The 24,209-nt window shown below is 34.6% G+C and overlaps 1 protein-coding gene across 3 annotated transcripts in view; it reads right to left on the reverse strand.

Moving 5' to 3' along the window:
• CSMD3 (CUB and Sushi multiple domains 3) overlaps positions 1–24,209 on the reverse strand; it is a 654,503-nt gene that overhangs the window by 443,348 nt on the left and 186,946 nt on the right. For all 3 annotated transcript variants that reach the window (XM_074145167.1, XM_074145166.1, XM_074145165.1), the window contains exon 5: positions 11,259–11,466. In XM_074145167.1, the coding sequence (XP_074001268.1) occupies positions 11,259–11,466 (208 nt within the window). The remainder of the gene's footprint in view (positions 1–11,258; positions 11,467–24,209) is intronic.

Consider the following 24,209-nt stretch of genomic DNA (forward strand, 5'->3'; position numbering starts at 1 on the left):
TTGGTAGCAGATGCATTTTTAATTCAAAACTGAATGAAAAAATAAGACTCTAAGGACTGTTAGCCTTTGCTGCTATCATAATCATCTCTCATTTCTCTCCCACAGGAGCTGAACTCCGCTTTTAATTGCACTCAACATTGTAGCACTTCCTTAATTCCATCTTTTTCAGGAAATTCCTCTTTATTATAATTAAATCCCTAGAAAAAAAAAAAAAACAACTGAAACACACATACCCAAAAAACGCAAAACACAAACAAGAAAAGATGCCTGCATTTTGGGATTGAATCTCAAATTCTGTAAGTTATACAGAATTGGCAAATTTTGTTAAAAAGATGGAAGCTTCAATTCAAGTTTGGTTGTGCTTTTTTATTTTTTAAAGACATGGTGTCAGATTCTAAACAGAAATTAAGCCTCATTGCAACAGTCCTTCACCTTACCCCTAACTTCACTTAGGACATGCAGACCTGTATGTTCTTGCTCAAAAGAGATGATGGGAAAAGCTTATCCTCTGACACAAAAAATAATGGAGAAAAAAAGTTGTGCAGCAGTGCAATATATCCATGTGAAAGATGTCAGAACCTGTGTTATATGCTTCAAGGATGAGAGAATATGTACTGTGTGGTAGGTAGTTTTTCTGCTGACTCAAGTATACCAATCCAATGCTGCAGGTCTGGGTACAGAAAAGACCGATCAAGAGATGTGAAGGCTCCAGCAACCTACTTACTGGATCTTACACAGAAAGTTCCAAAAAGTCTACTCAGTCAAGAAAGAACACCATGACTTCTCTTAATCAAGATATATAAATATCTTCATTAATAAGCCTTTTAATAGAGGCAAGAAAAGTCCAATAAAAATTACTAATTGACTGGAAAATTAAACCAGACAAAAATTATGTTAAAAATACTGCTCACATCTTAACATTGATTATGATTAAACATTAGATAATGCCAGGTGAAATATTAGCTTCTGTATTTGCTGAAGTCTTGAATAATGACTTGGCAGCTTTAGGTTTTCTTATCACAAGCCTTAAATGGAGGCAGAATATTTTTATAGCATAAACCAAAAAGTTCTAAACTTCATCCTCCAACATGTTTTACAGACACAAAACTATTACTCCTGATACATCTCAGTTATGATAATTTATTTGGCTTATATAAATTATGCAAAAATCTCTTACTGACATGACTGGAGTTATAATACCCTGTAAAATACCCATCACATCCTTGATGGTATCTAAGAATGTATGAACTGATGTGTTAGAACATAAATATGCTGAAACTAATATTTTATTTCTGACAATGAGCAGCAACAGATAATTCACCAGGAGTGTCAGAAACTGATTATACAGAATGAGATTCATCCCTTCATACATTATCACAATTTCCAGCAATTTTATGGACTGCGGGCTTCTTGAGTGGAGCCCTGCAAGCAGGCCTTTATGTTTAATAACCTTTGATAAATTTTCCTTTTATGAATTTCTGATCCATTTTTCAATCTATTTATAATTTTTCTATCTATAACATCACATGACAATGACTTCCACAACTTAATTATGTAAGCTGCAGAAAAGTTCCACCTTCAGTTTTAAATATTCTACTTGATAAAACATTGAGCATCCCTTTTTATTTTAGTGTAAGAAATAAAGAATGAATATTCCTTATTTACCTGATATATAATATTGTCATGGTTTCAGTTGGGATAGAGTTAACTTTCTTACTAGCAGCTGATATAGTGCTATGTTTTGCATTTTGGGATTGGAAACTGAGTTGCTAGCATACTGGTGTTTTGGTTGTGGCTAAGCAGTCAAGGCCTTTTCTGCTCCTCATACAGCCTCACCAGCAAGTAGGCTGGGGGTGCACAAGAAGTTGGGAGGGGACACAATTGGGATAGCTAACCCCAACTGACCAAAGGGATGTTCCATACCATGTGACATCATGCTCAGTATATAAAGCTGGAGGAAAAAGAAGGAAAGGGGGGGACATTCAGAGCTATGGTGTTTGTCTTCCCAAGTAACTGTTATGTGTGATGGAGCCCTGCTTTCCTGGAGATGACTCAACACCTGCCTGTCATTGGGAAGTAGTAAATGGATTCCTTGTTTTGCTTTGCTTGCGTGCCCAGTTTTTGCTTTAGTTATTAAACTGTCCTTATCCCAACCCATGAGTTTTCTTACTTTTACTCTTCTGATTCTCTTCCACATCCCAGCTGGGGGAGTGAGTGAGCAGCTGTGTGGTCTTGGTTGCTGGCTGGGGTTAAACCACAACAAACATTCATAATTTTATGAATTCTTCATATCCTTTCTCGCTTATTTATTTTCAAGATTTAAAAGCTTTAGCTTATTTTATTCCTCTCCTTGTAGATATTCTTTCCATCCTTTTTCTCTTTTCTGCATCATTTCTCATGTTATTATACCTATGTTGACATAGGGTATCAGAACATAAACGTGGTTCAGGAATTAGGTCACAGGGAAACAGCACTTAACTTTCAAATGTTTAAATTTTTAAAATATACTTAGATGAATTCACCCTCAGGGTTTCAAAAGAATGAAAATTCATTGTATTTCATTTGGAAACATGTAAAAATGTTAACCTTAAAAACAGTTTAAAAGTTTATGGGATAAAAATATTTATTGAAATTGACACAATTATTTGAGTAGGCTTTTTTTAACTTCAGGGTGGGGTGGGTTAGAAAAGTTGTTTGTTCAGGGCTCATTTTCGAAGATCTAGATTGCTGCATTTTGGTGTTTTCTTTCACTTGCACGGCCTACTGGATGCAGAAGAAATAAATATACAGTAAGCATACAAGAATAGCTTATTTTCTTTTTTACTGGCTGTTATGACCAGAAAGCTGTGGGTTCTGACTGGTCACTTTCATATTGGATGGCATGTAGCTATTATAAATTGCTCTGACACTGGTTTGACATTGTGTTGATCCTTAACATAAAGAAATTCAGTTCAGTTCAGTTCAGTTCTGGGCCCCTCACTACAGGAAGCACATTGAGCTGCTGGAACATTTCCAGAGGAGAGCCACCAAGCTGGTGAGGAGTCTAGAGAACAAGTCATATGAGGAGAGGCTGAGAGAACTGGCCATGTTTAGTTTGGAGAAGAGGAGGCTGAAGGGAGACCTCATTGCCCTCTACAACTACCTGAAAGGAGGTTGTAGAGAGGTGGGTGTTGACCTCTTCTCCCAAGGGAATAATGACAGGACCAGAGGAAATGGTCTGAAGGTGCGGCAGGGGAGGATTAGATTAGATATTAGGAAGAATTACTTTACTGAGAGAGTGGTCAGGCACTGGAACAGCCTGCCCGGGGAGGTGGTGGAGTTGCCATCCCTGGAGGTATTTAAGAAACATGTAGACATGGCACGTCAGGGCATGCTCTAGTGCCCGAGATTGTTGGTTTGTGTCTGTTTGTGGGTGGGGTGGTGTGTGGTTGTGGCTGATTGTTTTGTTTTGGTTTTGGTGTTTGGTGTTGTTTGTTTTTGTGGGGGTTTGGGGTTTTTTTTTTTTTGTTGTTGTTGGTGGTGGTTGGATTCGATGATCTCAAAGGTCCCTTCCAACCAAGAAGATTCTGTGATTCTGTGAAATTGCTTTAGTAGTTTCATAGGATGCTTAATGGTTTGTTTTAGTTACTGGCTCATTTTACAAGTGAATTTGCACCCTAAATCACCTAAAGTGATTTTCACTGGCAAAACAGATGGACAAGCAGCATCTGAAATTCTGAGTAGTCTGTAGTCCCCATATAAGCAATGTTTTATCTTGTCAGGATTTATTAATGAACTCAAAGGGTTTCCATTCATGTATTCAAAATACTATACTTTTAGCTGTTATGGATTGATACATAAAAGATGGAATTATTAATTTATACAGTTTATCCAATGTACAAAACCTACTAATGGTTTTCTTCCAGGATCTAGAAACAAGAGTGATTTGTGATTATCTCTGCAGGAATTACTGTTTGCCCACAGCCCATCATTTATTTTGCTGAATAAAGTAAACACAGATCATGGCAGACACTAAGAACACATGTCAAGGAAGTGTGAAGCTTTAATTACTCCAGAATGACAAATGAAACAATTACATGTTTTGGGTTTGGGATGTTTTTTGGTTTGTGGGTTGGTTGTGGTTTAGTTTTAGTTGGTTGGGTTTTTTTTCCCCCTGCCTTGTTTTGAGATTTATGTTATCCTCTGCTTTATGTGTAATACCTTTTTCCGCACAGTACAACTCATGCAGCATAAAATATGGATGTTTCAGTCTTACTTGCAAGATTTGCCACTTCAGTCACTGATGTTTCAGTCAAGACAAGAGCAATCAGTCTCCCTCACCACTCCAGCAATTGCCATCCTGAGACAATAGTAAATGACTACATCAAAACAAGTGCACTCTTCTGCTGGAGTAAGCACAGTTAAAGTGTTCCCTGTTAATTTATCAAGCCATCTTCGTATCTGTATTTTTCCCAGAAACTGCTGAGTGAGAGACTCCAGACTTTTTTGCAATTGTTTGTTTTTTATTACTGATCATGTTTTTTAAGTATTCTTTAGTAAAATGGCCTAGGTCTGGGCTATTATTTACCTGGCTTCTCAAAAACACAGTTACAAATAAGCAATAAAGGAAGCACTCTGGGCTGCTCCATCCAAAGAGGGTTAAAGGGGCCCATGGAAGCACAAACACGGTAGTCAGTAAATCTTTGCCCCAGAAGGATGATATAAAAACATGATTACTTGTCTCCCATATAAGGAGTCATGAGAATTATTTTTCAATTTGCTTCTGAAAGTTGGTAAAACTTTGGGAAATAATATAGTATAATCCTATCTCTGTTGAGAAGAATGTATGTAAAAAGCCCATCCAATGTATAACTGCTCATTTGAAAACTGCTGGTGGATATCTGTTTGACTCCAGATGAGAATAACTTCATACATATTAAAAAGTACCATAAGAATAATGAAAACATGTATCTTCAGATAAGGCTTACAAATGTTCACTTTTGCAGTACTCATGAATTTAGGAAATGTAAGAAATTAGGAACAGCTTCAGAAATGTTTCTTCAAGAGAACTGCATTTAATCACCAAGTTATACTATTTTTTGCAACAACAACAATGAAATACTGCCTTCAGAACATTGTGTACCTTAACCACCGTAAATATTTTATACCATCACAGGAATACAATAAACTAAGGATATAGTAGAAAAACATAAAGGAAATCAATTAATGTGAAGTCTCTGCACATAAGGAAAAAAAAAAAAAGGCAAATCCTTGCATGGATTCTGTCATTCAAGCTACAGTAGGAAACTGTTTAGGCTTTATTTTGAAAAGAAAGTGTTCCTACTCCTTCAGGAACCAGTTAAGTTATCAAGCCATCTTGATACATCACTACCTATGTGCCTCACTGTTTTCTTCAACTCTTGTGTTACCTACTGATTAACACAGGAAGAAAAAATATTAGTTTTTATCTGTATCACTTCCTGGTGCAGTTCCTTTGTGACTACGCAAACGTCTGAGCCAACACAAGGTAGGGAATGAGCTGGAAATAAGAGTGGAAACATATTGTTTCAAAAGCAGTATCACTTTGTGGCCATGTAAACTTTCAACTTGTACCATAATGAACCAAAGTGATTCTGTGACTATGTTTGACTCTGTACCCAACACAAGTACAAACTAATTTAACAAATAGTTGTCTTACCAAGGCTTGACTCTATTATATGCTAATAAAACACATTTACCAGCTAAGCTTTGGGTTGCTGTAGTCTCTTAGAGGAAGACAGGATGATTCATGACTCTTGTCATGTACATACCCCTGGAAGATGAGTGGGACAACATGAACCAGGGGAAGGAAGGACTCCATCATGATCCCATGTGTCTTCATGAGCTAGGACTGGACAGATCAGCCAACCTGCCAACCTGCATTGGTCATACCAATGCCTATCCATGAAGAAGAAAGAGACCACAAGAGATGTTTGGACCTCAAAGAGATATTTGGAGACAATAAATTTTTGTGTGTTGATTCTGACTGTAAACAATGATTGCCAATAAGGAAAAAAAGGAAAAGCTTTTTCCCCACCAGGACAGTCAGGCATTGAAGAAGTTTGTGCACACAGGTTGTGCAGTCTCCATCTTTGGATGCTTTCAGGAGAAGTTGAACTAGACAGCTCCTGAGTTCCCTTCCACACTGAATTATCCTGATTATAAGATTCTATCATTCTTGTGTTCCCTTACAATCTAGTTATGTAGACACATATGTAACATACTGAATTCCAGGACTGAACTCTTGATTTACACCTTGGGTTGGTTTGTATTTCCGTAGATATGACAGTTTCTAAAAGTCACATTCTCCCTTTACTAAGGACTGAGTATTTATTAAAAATGCCACAAGGTAACTAAATATGTCTTTTAAAAAAAAGCATCGATTTCAAGGTCTTTACTGTTAAGTGACAGAATGAAGATTTTCATCATGTAACTCATGGCTATCTGTGTCTATTCTGCTTGAAAAGTTTGAGACGTTTATGCACAACACTTTGAAGTATAGCCTGAGAAATAAATGCAGAAAAAAATCACTAGAACAGGGTACCATGGAAAAGCCTTCTATTTCTTAAGAAACACACAAGAACAAATACTATAAAATAACAAATTTTGCCTCTACTCTTTAAATTTGAACTCAACTGTATCAGATTACAAACCATCTATCATCTGAGGCACTTAACATCCTTATTAGGATCATATTACTCACAAACATTACTTTCCTGTGTCCTTCCTCTGAGCATTAAGCACAGATTTAAAAACTTTGCATACTAACTAGTGAGAAAACAGTAATAATATCTAAGACAGTGTCAATGGTCTTCATTTCTCATTTCATTCATTTCTCTATAAAACACTGTGTATTATTTGCCTAACTGCTTTCTAAAAATACAACTAATATTTTAAAACTTGATTAACAGAGTTTGTAAGCTTGGATTCATAAAACAAAAGCCAGAAACTGCAATATTACAACACTTGAAGTTAAAGTGCAATTATCTTCTTACAAAATGTAAAAGAGAATCTACTATGAAGTTCAAGAACGCTGTGTTTAAAGCTACTGGTCAATAAGTACACTGGTATTTACTTAGGACTAGATGTTTTCTCATACTTTTATTTGAGCTTCCAGCCTTCATAGTTTTGTTGTTTTTGTTTTTTTTAAATGAGAGATGGCTTCACAAAACTCTTACAGGGAAATTATGATTGGCATAAGTTTATAATGAATAAAGTATAGTCATTAAATTGTCCTTAGATGTGCTCTACAGAAGAGTACACAAATTAAGTTCACAATATTAAAAAAATGAATGTAAACACATTGTATCCACTGAAAAATTCCACTGTCAAGGAGAGAATGTTCCCATGTCAAGGACAGATCCAAACTGATAAGAAACAAATCACTGGTTACTTGGAATAAATTCTGATTTGGCAACCAAAACAATGACCCCCATTTTTCCGTTCCTATTCTTTCTCATTCATACAATCTGCAAGGGAGTCTTAAGCTAACAGGCTGTCTTGAGGAAGTCTATTATAAGGGTCAAAAGATTTTTAGGTATTTCAAATAAAAACTTTTAAAACTGCACGGGTTTTTGTTGCAATACAATACTTAAGTATGGAAAATTAAACAGAAAACATTTTTAAATATCCAAGAATACACTATGAGTAAGAGAGAAGTGAGGTAAGTTGTTTTGTTTTAAAAGGAGTAATTATATCTTGTTTCAAACTTATCTTTGATAATAAAGTACTTTGGTGTCTTACTATTTTGTATGAACATGCCAGTGGTAGGTGAAATGTTAAACATCACACAAAGATTTTCTTATAAGTACACACTTAGGAGAACAGAGCTGAAAACTTTGTTGGGTTATTTTTTTGTCATGGTAGAAGTGGAGTACATTTTCCCTACAACATTTGAGAGATTGTTACACTCTCAAACACCTTCACATTAGTGTACATCTTCATGTTAACAAATAATAAAAAAATTGCATAATGTGTTCTTTGAGAACAAATTGTGATTCTTAATCAGACTACTACAGTACTTCCCTGAATAAGAGCTTTAAGCACATACTTTATGACAACCATTATTTTCTATCACCTTCCAGTCTATCCACCAAAAATGTATTGGTTAATTCAAAACTAATTATCATTTCAAGTTTAATTAGTCTAATAACTTTGCAGATTTTTTTTGTAATAACAAAGCTCTCCAAACATGTAGGAGGAAAAATTGTAAAATTGTCAACTTGTTTTTCAACAACAGCTAAATTAAGATGGTAATGAAGAATAGAAGATACAGATTAATGTCTTTGCCTAGGACAGTGTGAAATATGTACTTTCCATCCTTACCTGCTCTCATCAGGAGCCTATTTTAAACACATCTTTCATAGAGTATTCTGGGAAGGAGGTTCTACCACTTTGTCTATGCAATTTAACTAGAGTCTTAACAATTCAGGCTAGAGTACATGCTGGAATCCAGGATAACCATGTCAAAGCAGCCTAGAGAATCATTCCAGTTCTCTGCTCAGTGATTATTAAATATTCCCTTAAAAGTGACCAACAGAAAAATAAGACACTGAGACATTCCAATCAAAGTATCCTACAGGCAAGCATTAGAAAACTCTTATATGTTCAGATACTCTCAGAATATTTAGCTCTGAACTTCCACATGCTGGATAAATTACCCCATAATGACATTGCTATTTCTTGCACCAATGAATGTCTCAAACCCCTAACTTTTCACTTAGGCAAAAAGGAACATATCACTAGCTATAATTTATTTTCATATTTTTTTTTGTTGAAAATATGTGGAAAATTATTTCCTCAAACTAATCATTTTCTCTTAGTTTCACTTCCAAAATGAAAAAAACCACTTTCAGTCAATTCAAGTTACCAAATGTCAGAATCAGCCCTTGATATCAGACAAGAAAAATCCCGAAGGACGTCTGTGCATTTTTTTCCCACTACTTAAATGAAAATGACCTATCAACCTTTTCTTAAAGGAAAGATTTGTCATAACAAATATTGTAACAACTGACTGGAAAACTATGGAAAGATAGCATTTCATGAAGAATTCCAAGTCTTGTCTCGTGAATAACCCCAGACTATCTACTTGTTGTATAGTCTAGTTCCTTGTTTTTCTTAGAACCAATAAGTAAGGATATTTTGTTACACATCAGATGGGCAGAAGAAGAAAAGTTTGACGGGTTTTTTATAACAATAGGTGTAATAGTCATGTAAAGCAACAAAATGTCTAAGAAAAGATTTTATAATACTACTTACTATCCAGATCAACCAATATGATTTTAGTAATTTTACAAATTATGTACTATTTGTTTTCCAGAATGAAAGAACAGGAGACTGCTTTTAGTTTTAGAAGAATACTTCTATGTAGAATTTATGAACTAAGGTATCTTGAACTAAACCTCAAGCTATAGTCTAAGGGGATATTACATATTACCACTGTAAATCTAATTAACAAATTGTTGTTAATTAAGCCTTCTAAATCTACTTTTGCTAATATATGGGGGGGTACTTTTGCATAATTGAATACATCAGTCTAATTCAGGGAATATAAATGACAAGCTAAAAAAAGAGCGTTCTCAATCTGCTTCTCTACATGAGCAATTATTATATTAGCATTGTAATTTTTTATGTTTTGTAAACAGATACTGTGAGAATTTCCATATATAAAGTAAACGTATTCTATCATTTAAATATAGCCATAGGCTTTTGCATAAAAAAAAAATAAATCATTGTTTGAAGCTCATGACTGAGTACATAAAAAACATTCAAGAATAATCGAATGCACATTTAGCTATTCAAGTGATTCATGTTGTCTGTATGTCATTGGTGTTACTTCACTAATAATTATTATAAATTATTGTTTTAAAATTATTTTAGCTGACAGCTAGTTCAAAAGATTTAAATTTAACAGCTTGAAAAAAAAGGCATTTAAGTAATATTCTAATACAGATAATTAACTATGTAGGTGGTGTTATGAATTAATTCAAATTATCAAATACAATTTGCTAAAGCTGAGACTTAGTGTATAGATTTCTACTATACCCTGAACTAGTATGGAATATTACTTATAAGCATCACTTGTAGAAACTGAGACTGATACTTTTGAAATTATGTAATTATTTTATTTAGCATAGTTTCTTATTATAAAATTAAAAATAATTTAGTTTATTTGGTCTACGCTATTTTTGAATTTTTTGTATTAATAATAAGAAACCAAGACTCTACTATCCTTAATGCATTTAGCCAACCACCTGTTGTATCACCTGTTGTTCAAATCCGTCCTTCTGTTGTGCAGAGCCCTCAAAATGCTTTATGAAATAGTTAAGAGCTTAAGATTTTACTGGAGAGCATCACTGTTATTTATAGTTTTGTATATGTCCTCTCTTTTGTGAACCAATAGAATATTTAAAACAATATAAGAAACAAAAGGATTTGTCATATTCGCATGTTTCTGGAGCAGTGTGCTGTTATGTTACCATAAAACTACAGGGCCAGAAAACCACAGAATGTGTAATTTATATTTTCTACTTAACTGAACCTGATCTTGCTACTTCTTTGAATGCATCTACACTGCGATCAAGAATTGCAGAAGCAAGCCTAGCAAAAATATTGTTACTATTGCTAGTCAACAAACAAGCCAACAGAAATTCTCCCTAAAAGTAGTGTATATGGAATAAAACCAAAATCAAAAAGTGATGTGGCTACTCAGCTCAGGTTGTTGTATCTCACAGATCACAATGGAAATTCCTAGTATTTAGTGAGACCACGTACATGGTTCTGTGTACAGGAACTCCTCCAGGGAGACTTTGTGACCAACAGGTGTGACCAACGCTACTTCCCCCAGCTCTGTGCTGAAAGGAGTCCATGTCATTTACTTGCTGACATTATGAAAACTACCTGAAAACTCCACCAATCCTTATCAGTCCATTCCATTCTGTTTTGAAATATATACATTTTTAATACAATAATGGTTAAAATGGTTAGACATAGAGGCAATAAGATGAATAAGCCTATAGTGACTTTCATCTCAATGTTACATCCTTTGGAAATTATTTTACAGCTGCAATTAGAATATCAACATTTATGTCATAGTAACAACCATTACTTTTTTTTTGTTGTTGTTTATTTTCAGCAAGAGTATCTATTGACAAAAGGAAAAGTAATAAAATTTATCCTTCGACATTTTATAATCTTTTTTTTTTTTTTTTACCACATTAAAATTGCAATAGTTGACTTACCATATTGTAGGTGGTTCAGAACCTTCTACTTCCAAATAATCATATTTTTCTTCCATTTGGAAATCTGTAAATATGAGCGAGATAGTATCACCAGGCTCTGCCACAATTGTCCATGTGCAATCGGCATTATTATGATATTCATTAGGAAAGTTGGGGCTTGAGATGATACCACTGGATCCTCTCATAGTTCCTCCACATGCATCCTCAGCTGTTAAAAAAAAATAATTGTAAATGTCATTAAAATCACCCCTTAGAAGTGTATACTTTCTTGTTGAGAAGGTTTTTACTTATTAGGTGAACAATTACTTATGGGTTTTTCTAACATGCTAGACTTGGAATGCTACTGCATAGTTAAGGTGTTAACAAGTAATTACTTGAGATTTCAATTATTTAAAAACTACTATAATAGTGCCAGGACGTATTCTTGCAATCTACTATTTATTATTTTGATTAGTATTGTTTCATTCACATGCAAACAATTCATTATTTCCTCTTCTGTTTTAACTAGAAATGTTTTCATAAAGCAAGTTGAGTTTAATCCCTATCATATGCAGCGTCACGCATGATACGCAGCAGTCACATTTACTGAGAAAAGAAGCATGAGAATCCTACCCATCTTATGGTAGTTGAATTATACTGTTCATTTTAGTGAACATCTAGTGATATTTACGTTTGTTCTCCGATAATCTTTTTCCAATTTTTAAACAGCTGATCGGTTTTCAAACCAAAGCCATTCATTGGTGATTTCCCAAATGTCAGATGCAAGACACTTTTACAACTAAGATGTTTACATCAGAGTCATTTTACTTGGTGTAAGTTTTAATAGATCAAGTATTTCAAATACGACCACAGGAATATATTTTTCATGATATGTGAATAATTGTGAAATTATTTAACCAATTATCACAACCAATTATTTACAGGTTGTGAATACATCAATAAACCCCTAAAATGGGAGAAGGCTCAGAGGAGATGGGCAAGGGTAATGTGCCCATAAAGTTCATGGAATAATGCAGGGTATGACTGAGCAGAGCTGTTGCAAAGAATCGGACTTTTATTCAACACGAAGAGAATCAGAAGGTGGCCTTTGTTTTAGATAAACAACTATCAACAGTCGAGAGGATTAACTGATGGTGGAAATGTTTCTCTCTGAGTTCATTAACAGCATAAATGTCCCCCTGAGTTAGCTGGACAAGCATGGGGGGAGTGAATATCTGGCTCAGCCCAACATAGAGTATAAAAACTAGACAACTAACAGAAGAACTTCAAAGAGAGCAAAGTGCTTGAGCTGGCTTCAACCCATGTATTCCTTCCAATGACTGGGGATGCCCAGTGTTGTGATGGCAAGCATATTACAGATACCTGTAATGGGAATCACATTGGTATTGTGATAAAACTGTATGCTCTAATTGCTATATATTTTGCTAAGTGTAACCTACATTTGTGTTGTTATGCAATATATTTTGTTTGTTTTGCTAAATTAGAAGTCCTGTGTAAGATCAACTATATTTAAATAAATAAATTTTATATTGAACATTACATCTTCCAGATGTGGGATATCTAAAAGAACCTGGTCAGTGTATTTGACTCTGACACAATAATGTTCTATTTTCTAACATTCATGCTTATGCTGAATAAACATGGTAAATATTGGAAATTTACAAAATCAGTTCTAATACCAACAGAATGAATTCTGTGAGAAAATAATTCTCAAATAGTGATTCACAAATTTCATTCAGTAAGGTTGACTGATGTTTTGCCTCTTCTATTTTAATGGTACATATATGCCTAGTAACTTAAAAATTGTTTTTGAGGCTATCATGTCAAAATTTTTCCTGTGAGATAATAAAATTGATTGTGAATGTAGTGGTATTACTTTCAGAAATTGAAATACCTTTCAAATAACTTAGATGGAAGTACCATGTTACTATATGGAAATACCATCTCGCATTACTTATTCAGTTTATTATCCAAATGTTTGAAGCATACATGAAAAGCAATTCTTGTTCCTGCTTAATTAGAGTGCTAAATTGAATAAAATTTGCCCTAGAGCCTGAAAAACCAGTCAATATTGCTGAAAAATTAATGACAAAGATAAAAAAACTGAAGGAGTACAGCATCACAGAAAAAAGGCTTTAAGGAATTCTGACACACATAATGACTCACTTCTAACAGAAAGAAAAATTTTAATCACTGTTAAAAACCTCTTAATTACAGTAGTTTAGGAGTTTAAAATACCAGGTTTTGTCTTTTAAAAATTCTAATAAATTATTATATGACCAGATAGGAAAATGAAAGTAAAAGCATATCTTGGTTTTAATCTAATTAGCCAGTGCACTTAGTATCCACTAAATGCATCAAAACTGAGGAACGAAATCACATCACAGGTTGAGGTCTTTTACTGGGAAAGGAATAAAAAAATACAAAAAGTAATAATGATATTTTGTTTTCATGCATTAAGGACAATTAGTATAATAATTTTTAATTGTTAGTTCACAGAAGTAAAATGTCCATTAAAACAACAGGTAACATACTGGTTCAATGATTTTGAAGGATCTGTATATTGATTTTTAAATATTGATTGAAATATGTTTTCTGAAGTACTGATTTGAAAAAGTTCTTAGAGGTAAATATTCACAGCTAAATTACTGAAGCTTATGCAAACTCAAAAACCAGATAGTAGCATGTGAAATAGGTTTTCAGCTCATGGAACAGTTTTAAACCAGAAACCTAGGATTATCATGCAAGACAACTTTGGAGTAGCTTTCTCTCAGACTCAAAAATACAATACTTTTGAAAACTACTGTACTACAGTAATTTTTTGTTGCTTTTCACAAATTAATTACAGAGAAACCTAACCTAGTTCCTAGCAATATAAAAAACTGTTCACTAAAAATGTTGTTATACTCTACCAATACTTAAAAGAAAAAATAGTGGCTGTGTTTAAAAACACAAGCTGTGTCAATGAGCATGTCTGCTATTTCTGAGACACATCTCTTTAGAGATTTTTGCCAAAATGTAATTTTGCTACCATCAGCAAATGGCCCAGACAAAGCATCATGTATTTTTTTCTGATTCATGTAGCAAATTTGCTACAAATAAAATTAATACTAACTGCATTTAAGTGCTGTAAATATAACCAAGAGCACACCAGATACCATCTTAGCCTCTGTAATACAAGCATTAGCCCAATAAATAACAAAATTACTGTGTTGTGTTCCTATAGTCCTCCACCTACAATATCATTTGGTTGTGATGTATTTGGTTCCAGTCTTGCAGTCAGACCCTCACAGGTAAAAACCTGCATCTGGGAGAAGGCTAACAAATATTAGCATTCATGATAATGTTTGGAGCCTTAAGTTGTGAAGCCACTGGAATAGACATTTGATCTTCAGTAATTTGACAAACACTGAAGTTGACAGCAGTTCTACCACTGACTTGATAGTGCATAAGACCCTGACAAATAAAAGAAAATGTAATAATTGTTTCTGTGCAGTCCTCTTAGCACCTGTATTTCTATCATATTGAAACAGCACAATTGCTTAGATGTCATCTAAGAAACAACACTAATAAAACAATAACTGGTAAGAGAACATTTATGAAGACTAATAGTGGCCCATCTTCATCACTGTGCAACAAGTCCAATGTGAACATGTGAACAAGGAAGAAAGAGAGGAAAGATGATCTTTGCAGTGATTTCTGTACAGAGTTCTGAGAATCCTTCTCTCTATGCCTCTCCACAGCTTTCTGAATTACCTCTGTCAAACCACTGAGGTAGGAGTCCTCAAAGATATTTAAGTGCCTAACAGTACAGTCTCTGCAAACTACAATACTGAAGCAGCAGTTAAGCACCTAAATGCCTTGAAAGAGCTGTGTATCCATCCCCATTCTTTTAATTTCCAGTTACCAAATATCGAGAAAAACATTCATAGGAATGCTGAGATGACAATGCTTTGGTTAAGCCTTGATAGAATCTGACATTATGCAATTACAAATGCACAGCTAACATTGATGACATTAAAAAAAAAAAATTAAAAATAAAAATTCCTACCCCATATTCTCAAATTAAATCTATTTTCTCACGTACTGGGAAAATTTATCTAAACTACAAATTTGCAAAAGTGATATGAAGGCATAAATGCAAAAAATACACATACTGCCAAGATGTCATTTTTCCAAACTTACTTCTCTGATCTTAACCATATGCTGAAAGGGGAAGATTTTTCAAAGTGATACACAAGTGGGGACTTGGCTTAGAAAAGCTTTCCAAGGTATGAATTCAAATGAAGATCTATATTTGAATATGCATAAGGGCTCTTATGCAGAGGGAGTATCACTGATATTATGATGTGAGTGATGATTATGAGAATACAAAGGTTTTGATGGTTTGGGGACTTTATTTTGCTTTTTGTGGAAATAGACATTTTTTTATTTATATACATAGGTACGTGCAGCTTTTTTTTCTTTTCTTCTTTTTAAAATTATGTCTAAATGCCCGTAAAACAAAAGTAACGTGAAATGAGCATACATTTAAGTAATTTCTGGCGTAAATTAATTTAATGAAATTTTATATTTTATTTTCTAACCATGTTCCTGGTTTGCTGTTCACTGTTCCTTTTTCATAATAAATTTATATTATAATAAGTAATATAAAATATATTTCTCTAGTTAGCCTTATTTAAATTTAATTTTCTGCTTATTCTTGTAGGTTTCAGTGATATTCACAATAATGTTACATAAATATTGAACTGTAGTTTTCAAGACAGATGATCAAAGACAGGCAATGTTATCAGTGATTTATAGACCATGCAAATTCATTTATTTCAGTGAGAATTCAATGAGATTGCATGGTAGATCAAGCTTTAATGTGGCATACAATGCATCGCATTATCTTATCTATCTAGATATTTATAGTGTACCGAACAGTTAAAAGTAAGTGCATAACTCAACTCATCACAGAATAACGTCTGCTATCTATTCTTGAAAACAATGTGAGAAAAAAAAGAACATAGCAACTTTCCAAGTTTAAACAATAATATTTACAATAGCCAATAAAAGTTCTGAGCAAGGTGAGCCAATTTTGAAGAAATCCATCAAGAAAAGTTGAGAGGACCCGCAGTAATCCCTTTATACCTTGGTCTTAGCTATGCAAACTATATGAAATTCATGGCATACACTTCACAGGGTAGTTCAGGTACAACCCCAAACATACTGTTGTCCTTTCAAATTTCAGACAGTATTATTCTAGACAAAGTAGCTGAGCAATCTAAAGGAATCACACTCTATCATATCACTCCCTTTTAATTTTTTTACAGTCATATTAATTATTGCTTTTAAATATACACATTGATAACTATCTTCTCGCTGAAGATCATGAAAGATCTTTACATTAGAGAGCAATCAATTCTTAGAGAAACTCCAGTTCTCTTCAAAAGAATTTAATATAGGCAAACACATAACACTAACTTCTAATGCCAGTAGTGTGGTGAAAAACTACTTTACCTGTTTCTGCATAGCAAACACACACACATATACATGTGTCTGCACAAACTCTAACCATCTACAGAATTTTATTTGAGGTTCAACAATTACCTTAAATGTTGGTATCTAACTGTTAAAATTTCTGATAGGCAATGAAGAAAACAGGGGCCCTGAAAATGTCATTCTCTACTCTATCATTCCATATTTATCATATATTAAAAATAAATTAACCACTTACATGCATAAAATAATTATGTGGAAAGTGAAGCATAATTCTAAGTATTTTCAGATGTTTCTAAATGAAAGGTATTGCTTTTACATCCTTCTGAAACAGCTCATGATTATTTGATGCAATAAAGTAGAATAAAAATGTAAATTAATTATGCAGATTGTACTTTTTGGTGTTTTTCCAAAACCACAACCCTTTAGCTGTAATCTTGATTCTGACAGAAAAAAAAAAAAAAAGTTTTATTATAAAATTCTACTACTGTTTCCTAACTAAGATTTTTAATCAATTACTTTCATATTCAAAGCAAAGGTAAAGAAAATGAGATTATGTCCTCCAGGCAGTAATTTGACATGAGAAAGCAAACATTATTGTCTATTAAGAAGGCAGCAGACTATCTTAGCTATAATTTAAGTCATACAAACATTTCTTCCCCAAGGACCTTGTCTCTTTTTGTTACTTTTGAAAGTTTCTCAGAGGTTAGCTCTAAATAAAAAATTAATTAATTAAAAATCTCACCTACATGCCAGCCCCACTAATCACTGTTTAGGGAGGGGGTTTTATGTTTTCAATAGGCACTCATTATGGATGTTTTAAAATATAACAATTCTATAGAACTATTTACCTTTTTTTTTTTTTGATGAAGCTTAGAATTGTCTTGACTTGAATATTACTACTACAGAAGCATTTTATGCTTAGTATTTTCGCCTTTATAGGTCTGCATGTTTATACACTCAGACTTTTTACAGAGCACAGCATTGAGAAGCAGCTTCATAACACATTTTAAACTTAATTTTCCACAAGTCTGAATTTGCTGGTTTATCCATCAGCAACTTTCATGAATTTCCAGTGTCACACTTGGCCAGTGTTTACCAATGATCTTATATTCACTCCAGCTTTGCCATTTTCTGCATATCATATACTGCTTTCATATAAAACCAACTAAGAATGTGTTTCTTACTAAGTTTCTTCATTGTCTGTACCACAGAAAAGCAACAGAAAAGAAACTATATGGGCTGAAGTGGAAAAGCTCTTAAAAAGTTAAACTCAGTTTTAAAATCTATAGTACAATAATCTGATCATGAAATTTGCAAATGAACACAGTAATAGATTAATCGACAGTCAAAAAAATATCTGTAAGATGTTCCATAGGCAATGCCATTTTCTAGCAGAGGTCCCTCTGCTCCCTCCTTTGCACAAACTACAACACTTACTCCTTTTGTTCCCTACCCACCTTTCTTGGAGAGCCTGTATGCATCCTGTACGCAGGACTCCAGTTTCCCATGCTGCATGCGTTTGTGTATAGGCACTTGAGGTGTGTTCCAGGTCACCCCACTTTCTCAAAAAGAGTGCAAGAAAATCCCTCATTGCCCTGCCCCATGTATGCTTCCCCTCATCCTCTTCCCTGATAAACCTTCAAGCTTTGATCACCAACCCCGATAAACCTAGTTTAAAGACCTCATTACTAGGTTAACAAGCCTTTTGGCGATGGTGGTCTTGCCCCACTATATAAAAACTAGTTATCCAACTAGTTTAACTTAGTTTCAATAATCTAATATTCAAAGTCAGAAAATAAATTAATGGGTCTTTAAATTACAGAGAACAGTATATACATATTAGATTTCATTTTCATTTAATATTCTGATATATCCTAAAAAGTCCAAATATAATGAAATAGATATATATAATGAAAATTATATGTTATGTATTATACAGTATTATCTTATGTATTATATAGTATTATATGTTATGTGTATATTTATTAATATAATGAATGATACAGATATGTATATATAATTTCTGAGAAACATTTATATGTGGGCTCTTTCTACAAAGCTGCAGTAATAGAAAATGTCAGCCTTCCCTCATAATTTATCGACATAATTACCTTACAGCTTTCAGAAATTTAAATGAAATAATTACAAAACATCCATCAACTGAAAATCTTTAAGGATAGCTTTGCAGAAGATCTGTCATTAATAACTCACATAAAATTCATCCAGCTTTTGAGGAGAGGGACATAAAACACTTCTTGAGGGCATACGGAAGTCTTATTTTCTATGGCTTTGTGTTGCAATTTGTAAAACTCACAGATTTTAAATTCCAAATAAACCCAAGGATGATTATAAATTGACATGATTCACATCCTGAAATCCCTTTGCTTTGCACTTGTATGCTCAGTATAGCTGTAAAATTTTTACAGCTTTGACAGCCAGCAAAAAAAATCAAATAATAGCATCTGTAGCTAAAAAGGTGAGGAAACTTGGGAGTTTAAATGATGCTCCAGCAGAAGTTAAATGGAACAAATTGCCTCCTAACCTGAATCTTTTGAGACGGAAACATAAAACTGTTTCTGTCATAAAAACACTGCCAACGCCCAAACAGCTTGTGCCTACCTGGAGCCTGGTACTGGGTAAAATTGGCAGGGGAGCTGCAGGAGTGACCTGTGTGAGGAGAGGCCGCGAACTGCCCCAGGCCGGTCACAGCCGGTTCCAGCTGGCTCTGCAACTACCGGCACTGACCCACCATCTGACAAAATGGCAGCCGCAGAGGAGCCACTGGAGTGGACAGGAGGCAGCATGAGAGGAAGCACAATGGGGAACACAGGAAGAAATGAATGTGAGGACACACCAAAGACTGTACAGAAGGGATGTCCTGAAGGGAGCGCGGCCCCTGGAGGAACCCATGCTGAAACAAAGGATAAGACTGGGAGACTAGGATGAGGGAAAAGGGAAGCCAGTAGGCCCTGACACCTCACACACCTCCCTGCGCCACACCTCACTGGCGGGGCTGAGGGTGAGGTGCGGCAGGAGCAAGGGGAGCAGAGGCCGGGAGGGTTAAGAGGGGTCTGGAGTGAAGTTGACGCAGGCAAAGAGGGAGGAAAGGTCTTTTCCCTAAAATGTTTAAGTTTTCATTGTCTTTTGTTTCACAAATCCTGAATCAGTAACTAAATGTTTGTGTTGACTGTCAATAAGTTAAAATTCAGCGAGATTCTCAGTTGGCTGTTTTTCCTGCAAGGAAACGTCATTATTGTGAATGTGACTTAGATGAGTTGGGCTCTTCTGAAGGGTTACCGATAGGTAAAGTAACTGTTCTCTGGTAAACACTGCACAGTGATCTCATGTATTATTTTATCTATAAAGAAGAAAGAAAAGATGTTAACATTGGAAAAATCTTGGCACATAAAATGAATTGTTTGTTTGTTTGTTTGTTTTAATAAAAAAACCATGAAAGGTGTGCAGTCTGCTGAATTCTTACCTACATATTTGTAAAACATCAGAAGCTGTTTGGTTAAAAATGTACATATGTGGCTCATTATTTTACATTTTCTGTTCTTACAAACTAAGATTTGAAATTTGATGGATTAACTCACAATCGTGTTTAACAAAGTAAGATAACCCACCAGTCTGTACATCAGCCAACTGTTCCTTTTCTGCTGTTTTCCAGCAGGAGCATTAAATACATCTTTTTCTTACATAAAAATGAACGTTGGGGAGGGATTGGTGCTTTTATTGCTTACAAACAAAACAAGGTAATTTAAATGAAAATATTTGGAGAGGTCTTCCTTGTGTAAGCACAACAGAAGAAATGAAAAAGAAAAGATTTCTTGCTGATCAAACTGTTTCCAACTCCTTTGTGAAAAAATAAAACTTAGCAGTTCTGCATTAAGATGTTAATTCAGATCTCATAATTCTCAAGCCTGATATTAACTGTTTCAGCCTGATATTAACTGCCCCTTCTGCTGAGGGGCAGAAGGCTTAAGAGTAAATTCATTAAAAATGGAATACAGAGGAAAGCAGGAATTTCATTAGTTAATTGTTCAGGCAAAGAAAAGTGAAAAAAAGATGTAAAAGTAAATATTTCAATTCATAAATTTGAAAATAAATTATTTTACTTTTTAATTATTTTTAATAATTGCAAACATCAAGGTTTTGAATTGTAATTTTGTCTTTAAATTTGTCTTATCTTTAAACCAAGCTTTCCAAACATATGAGATGACCCACAACATCTTATTTGAGATTTTAGAAATAGTATAGGAACTACTCTTTTTTTTATTTTATTTTATTTTTTCATTTCTCAGTAAACTATATTAAAGTGTGAGTTTAGTGATGGTTGATTTTTACAACCACCTTACCTGGTTTTGTTTGACTTCATGAGGCCTGCACAGGCTCATCTCTCAAGCCTGTCCACATCCCTCTGGCTGGCATCCCTTCCCTCCAGCATGTCAACAGCCCCACACAGGTTGGTGGTGGCTGGAAACTTGCTGAGGGTGCGTTCAATCCCACTGTCCATGTCATCAGTTCTGAGGAGCTTGTTTCAATCCAAGAAATTGCTAAAATTTATGAAGTGGGAGCAGGTTGAAGAGAAGGATGTGGGTTTCAGAGTCTTGCTGGAAGGGAGAAATCTATTTTCAAATCCTGTCTTAAATCCTATTACAATTTTGGTTTTGATAGCTTACATACAGCATACAATTCTGCGCAACCACCTCCCCTTCCACACTTCCCCCCCCTCCCCCCCCCCCCAAAAAAAAAAAAAAAGAGACAGAATTCTAAGATGTGGATAAACTGGAGTGAATTCAGCAAAGGATCACTAGGGTTGTTGGGACTGGAGCACTGCGGAGACTGAGGCAACAGGGCTGGTTCAGTCCAGAGATGAAGCAGCTTCAGAGGGGCGTAACGGCAGCCCACAGTGCCTATGGGAAGGCTATTGAGATGACAGAGGCAAGTTATTTTCAGTGCTGTGTGGAGAACAAGAGTCAATAGGCCTGAAGAGAGGTTCACGGTGGATATAAGGAGAAACTTTTTGACAATAAGAACAATCAAGAAGTGGAACAGATTGCCCAGAGAGGTCTGTCACCATACAACTTCAGAGATTTGAATGTCGCTCAAACTTCCTCCTTGAATTTCTTCACTACAAATCACTTCTGCTTTTAAAGACTGCTTCAGAATGTGTTATTGCCTCACCCCCAGTTACATTTCTTCCTTGCCATCTCAAAAGCTATGCTTCCAAAAAAAAATCCCATATATTTCAACAAATATTCAAATATTTCAATTTCTAAATTCCATTTTGAAAACCTTTACCAAGTTATCAAGATTAGGAAAAGAAAATAACTTTTTTTTAATCATACCTAACAAAATATAGATATTTTTGTTAGTGTTTTAATGAAATAGTAACCTGATATCAAAATTGAAATTTCAATAAAACTTTTTTTTTAGAAACTCTTATGTTTCTCTTGATTTGTATCATGGAAATTACTAATGTCTCTTTTATTATCAGGTACATCATGTTATCAATTTTACAGTTTTAAATTCATTTATTAGTAATAATTGAGGATAATTTTGCAGAATTTATACTGATGCCTAAAAAATCAATTTACGTTTAAGTTGACAGGTACCTGTTAGAAAAATTTATCATTTCTCAAAAATCTTTGAATATATAAAAGACTGAAATATTTGATAAAACTGTATGATGGACATATTTTATCTTTAAGTAAGAGTTGTCAACTGACGACTCTTAAATCTTTTGAATTGTTCCTATGTGACTTGATTTGTTTTCGTTTTGATAACCTCCTTGCGTCCCAAAATAAGTTCTGCTATCATTTCTGTGATAGCTTAGAGATAGGAAAGAACAACAACTAAACAAATTGAAAAACAGAAAATAGGAATATCTGTTATCTGAATTAACTTACTATTTTTTAAACTTCCTTGCACATAACGCAGTAGAATATCTATAGCAAGATCAGGGAAAAAAAGAATACTTCCCTAGGTTTTATTTTCAACTCCCTTGGCCTGATATTTAAAGTTGTATTTTTTCCTTAGAACAAGCCCGTCAACTTTAAGTTGTGCACTCTCCAATGGAGAAAGGATTGGAATGCATACATCTTCAATCATTTTAACCTTTGCTATAAAAACTGTGAAATGAGACCACTTCGATCTCTTCTTATGTAAACCACTATGCAATCAACTCTTACTAATCTTCTACATTTCATTCACTATAGGACCTTAGCGGGATATGAATCGATCATAACTTTCATTGTCTAGTTCTTTGAACCTTCTGGCCTCATGAAAACTGGATTACAAGGAGCGTATAACTTAAAATAATTTCCTTTTATGAACTGAAGAAAAATGCAAATGTTCACCAAAATATCTTTCTAAAACATACAATCCCATATGCTCAGGCTCATAAAACAGCTAAACAACAGGCTGTATTCTTACCAAGCACCATGCAAAGCAGGAAGCACAATTGCTGTGGTACATTTGTGATAGCTTTACTCCTGCAATGTTATGTATCTAAAGGAATCTGCCTTTTATCCCAGCACAAAATGTCTAAGGATGACAAAATGTTTTCAAGATTTCAGAGTCAAGATTTCTGTAGTTGCTTAATTTCACAGAGACCTTAAAATTCAGCTCTCCTGAATGGGATCTGTGACTACTGCTTCACCAGAAGAGAGGAACAGGACTTAACCTCTTCTGAAGACATTTTCTCAGCCAATTTATGATAACTGCTTTGGCAGCTCTGTTATCTTGTTTGCCAAAATTTATCAAACTTAAATTAAGTCTGCTTGCATTTGAAAAGTTCACAGACACATTCAAATTTGGAAAACTAAAATCCGAACTTGAAGGAAAAGATTTTTACACCACAGAAGCATTTAGAAATAAGAGTTTCAGTGTTCTGCTTGAGGAATGTACAAAGAAGTTTTTCAAGTAGAAGTTGAATATATCTCCTTCCTGTATCCAAATGCCTCTGCCACTCACATCCTACCACCAGATGATTTTATTGTTACACTCAAAACCTTCTTGTGGGCAGAAAGGAACACACAATGTATATGAAGACAAGAAAATATTTTTCATCTAATTAGTGATTTAATGGTAGATAATAGTCCTAATCACCTAATGAATGCAGAGAAACCTCATTAACTTTTCTGCTACCATTACCTGTGTAGTACCACAGGAAATGGAGAGTCTATGATGGTGAAGGCTGGAAGCTTGTGATTTCTGACACCAGGAGGACAGCTCCTGCTCCTCCTACAGCTCTGCAGCTACAAAGTAGGTCAGTGTCCTGATAGTAGATGAGGGGCTGGGACCTGAGTCCAACAAAGCACTTGAGCCAGCTGAGCTTGAGCTCTGCAGCAGAACCAGGAGGAAATGGCACATGACAGAAGTGGAGTACTTCCTGTTGCCGGGGATGGAGGCCTCCACCTGCCAACCTGCCATCTAAGGAGGTTTGGTGCTTGTCAGGGACTC

The sequence above is a fragment of the Numenius arquata genome, chromosome 3 (genome assembly GCF_964106895.1).
Source record: "Numenius arquata chromosome 3, bNumArq3.hap1.1, whole genome shotgun sequence".
NCBI lineage: Eukaryota > Metazoa > Chordata > Aves > Charadriiformes > Scolopacidae > Numenius > Numenius arquata.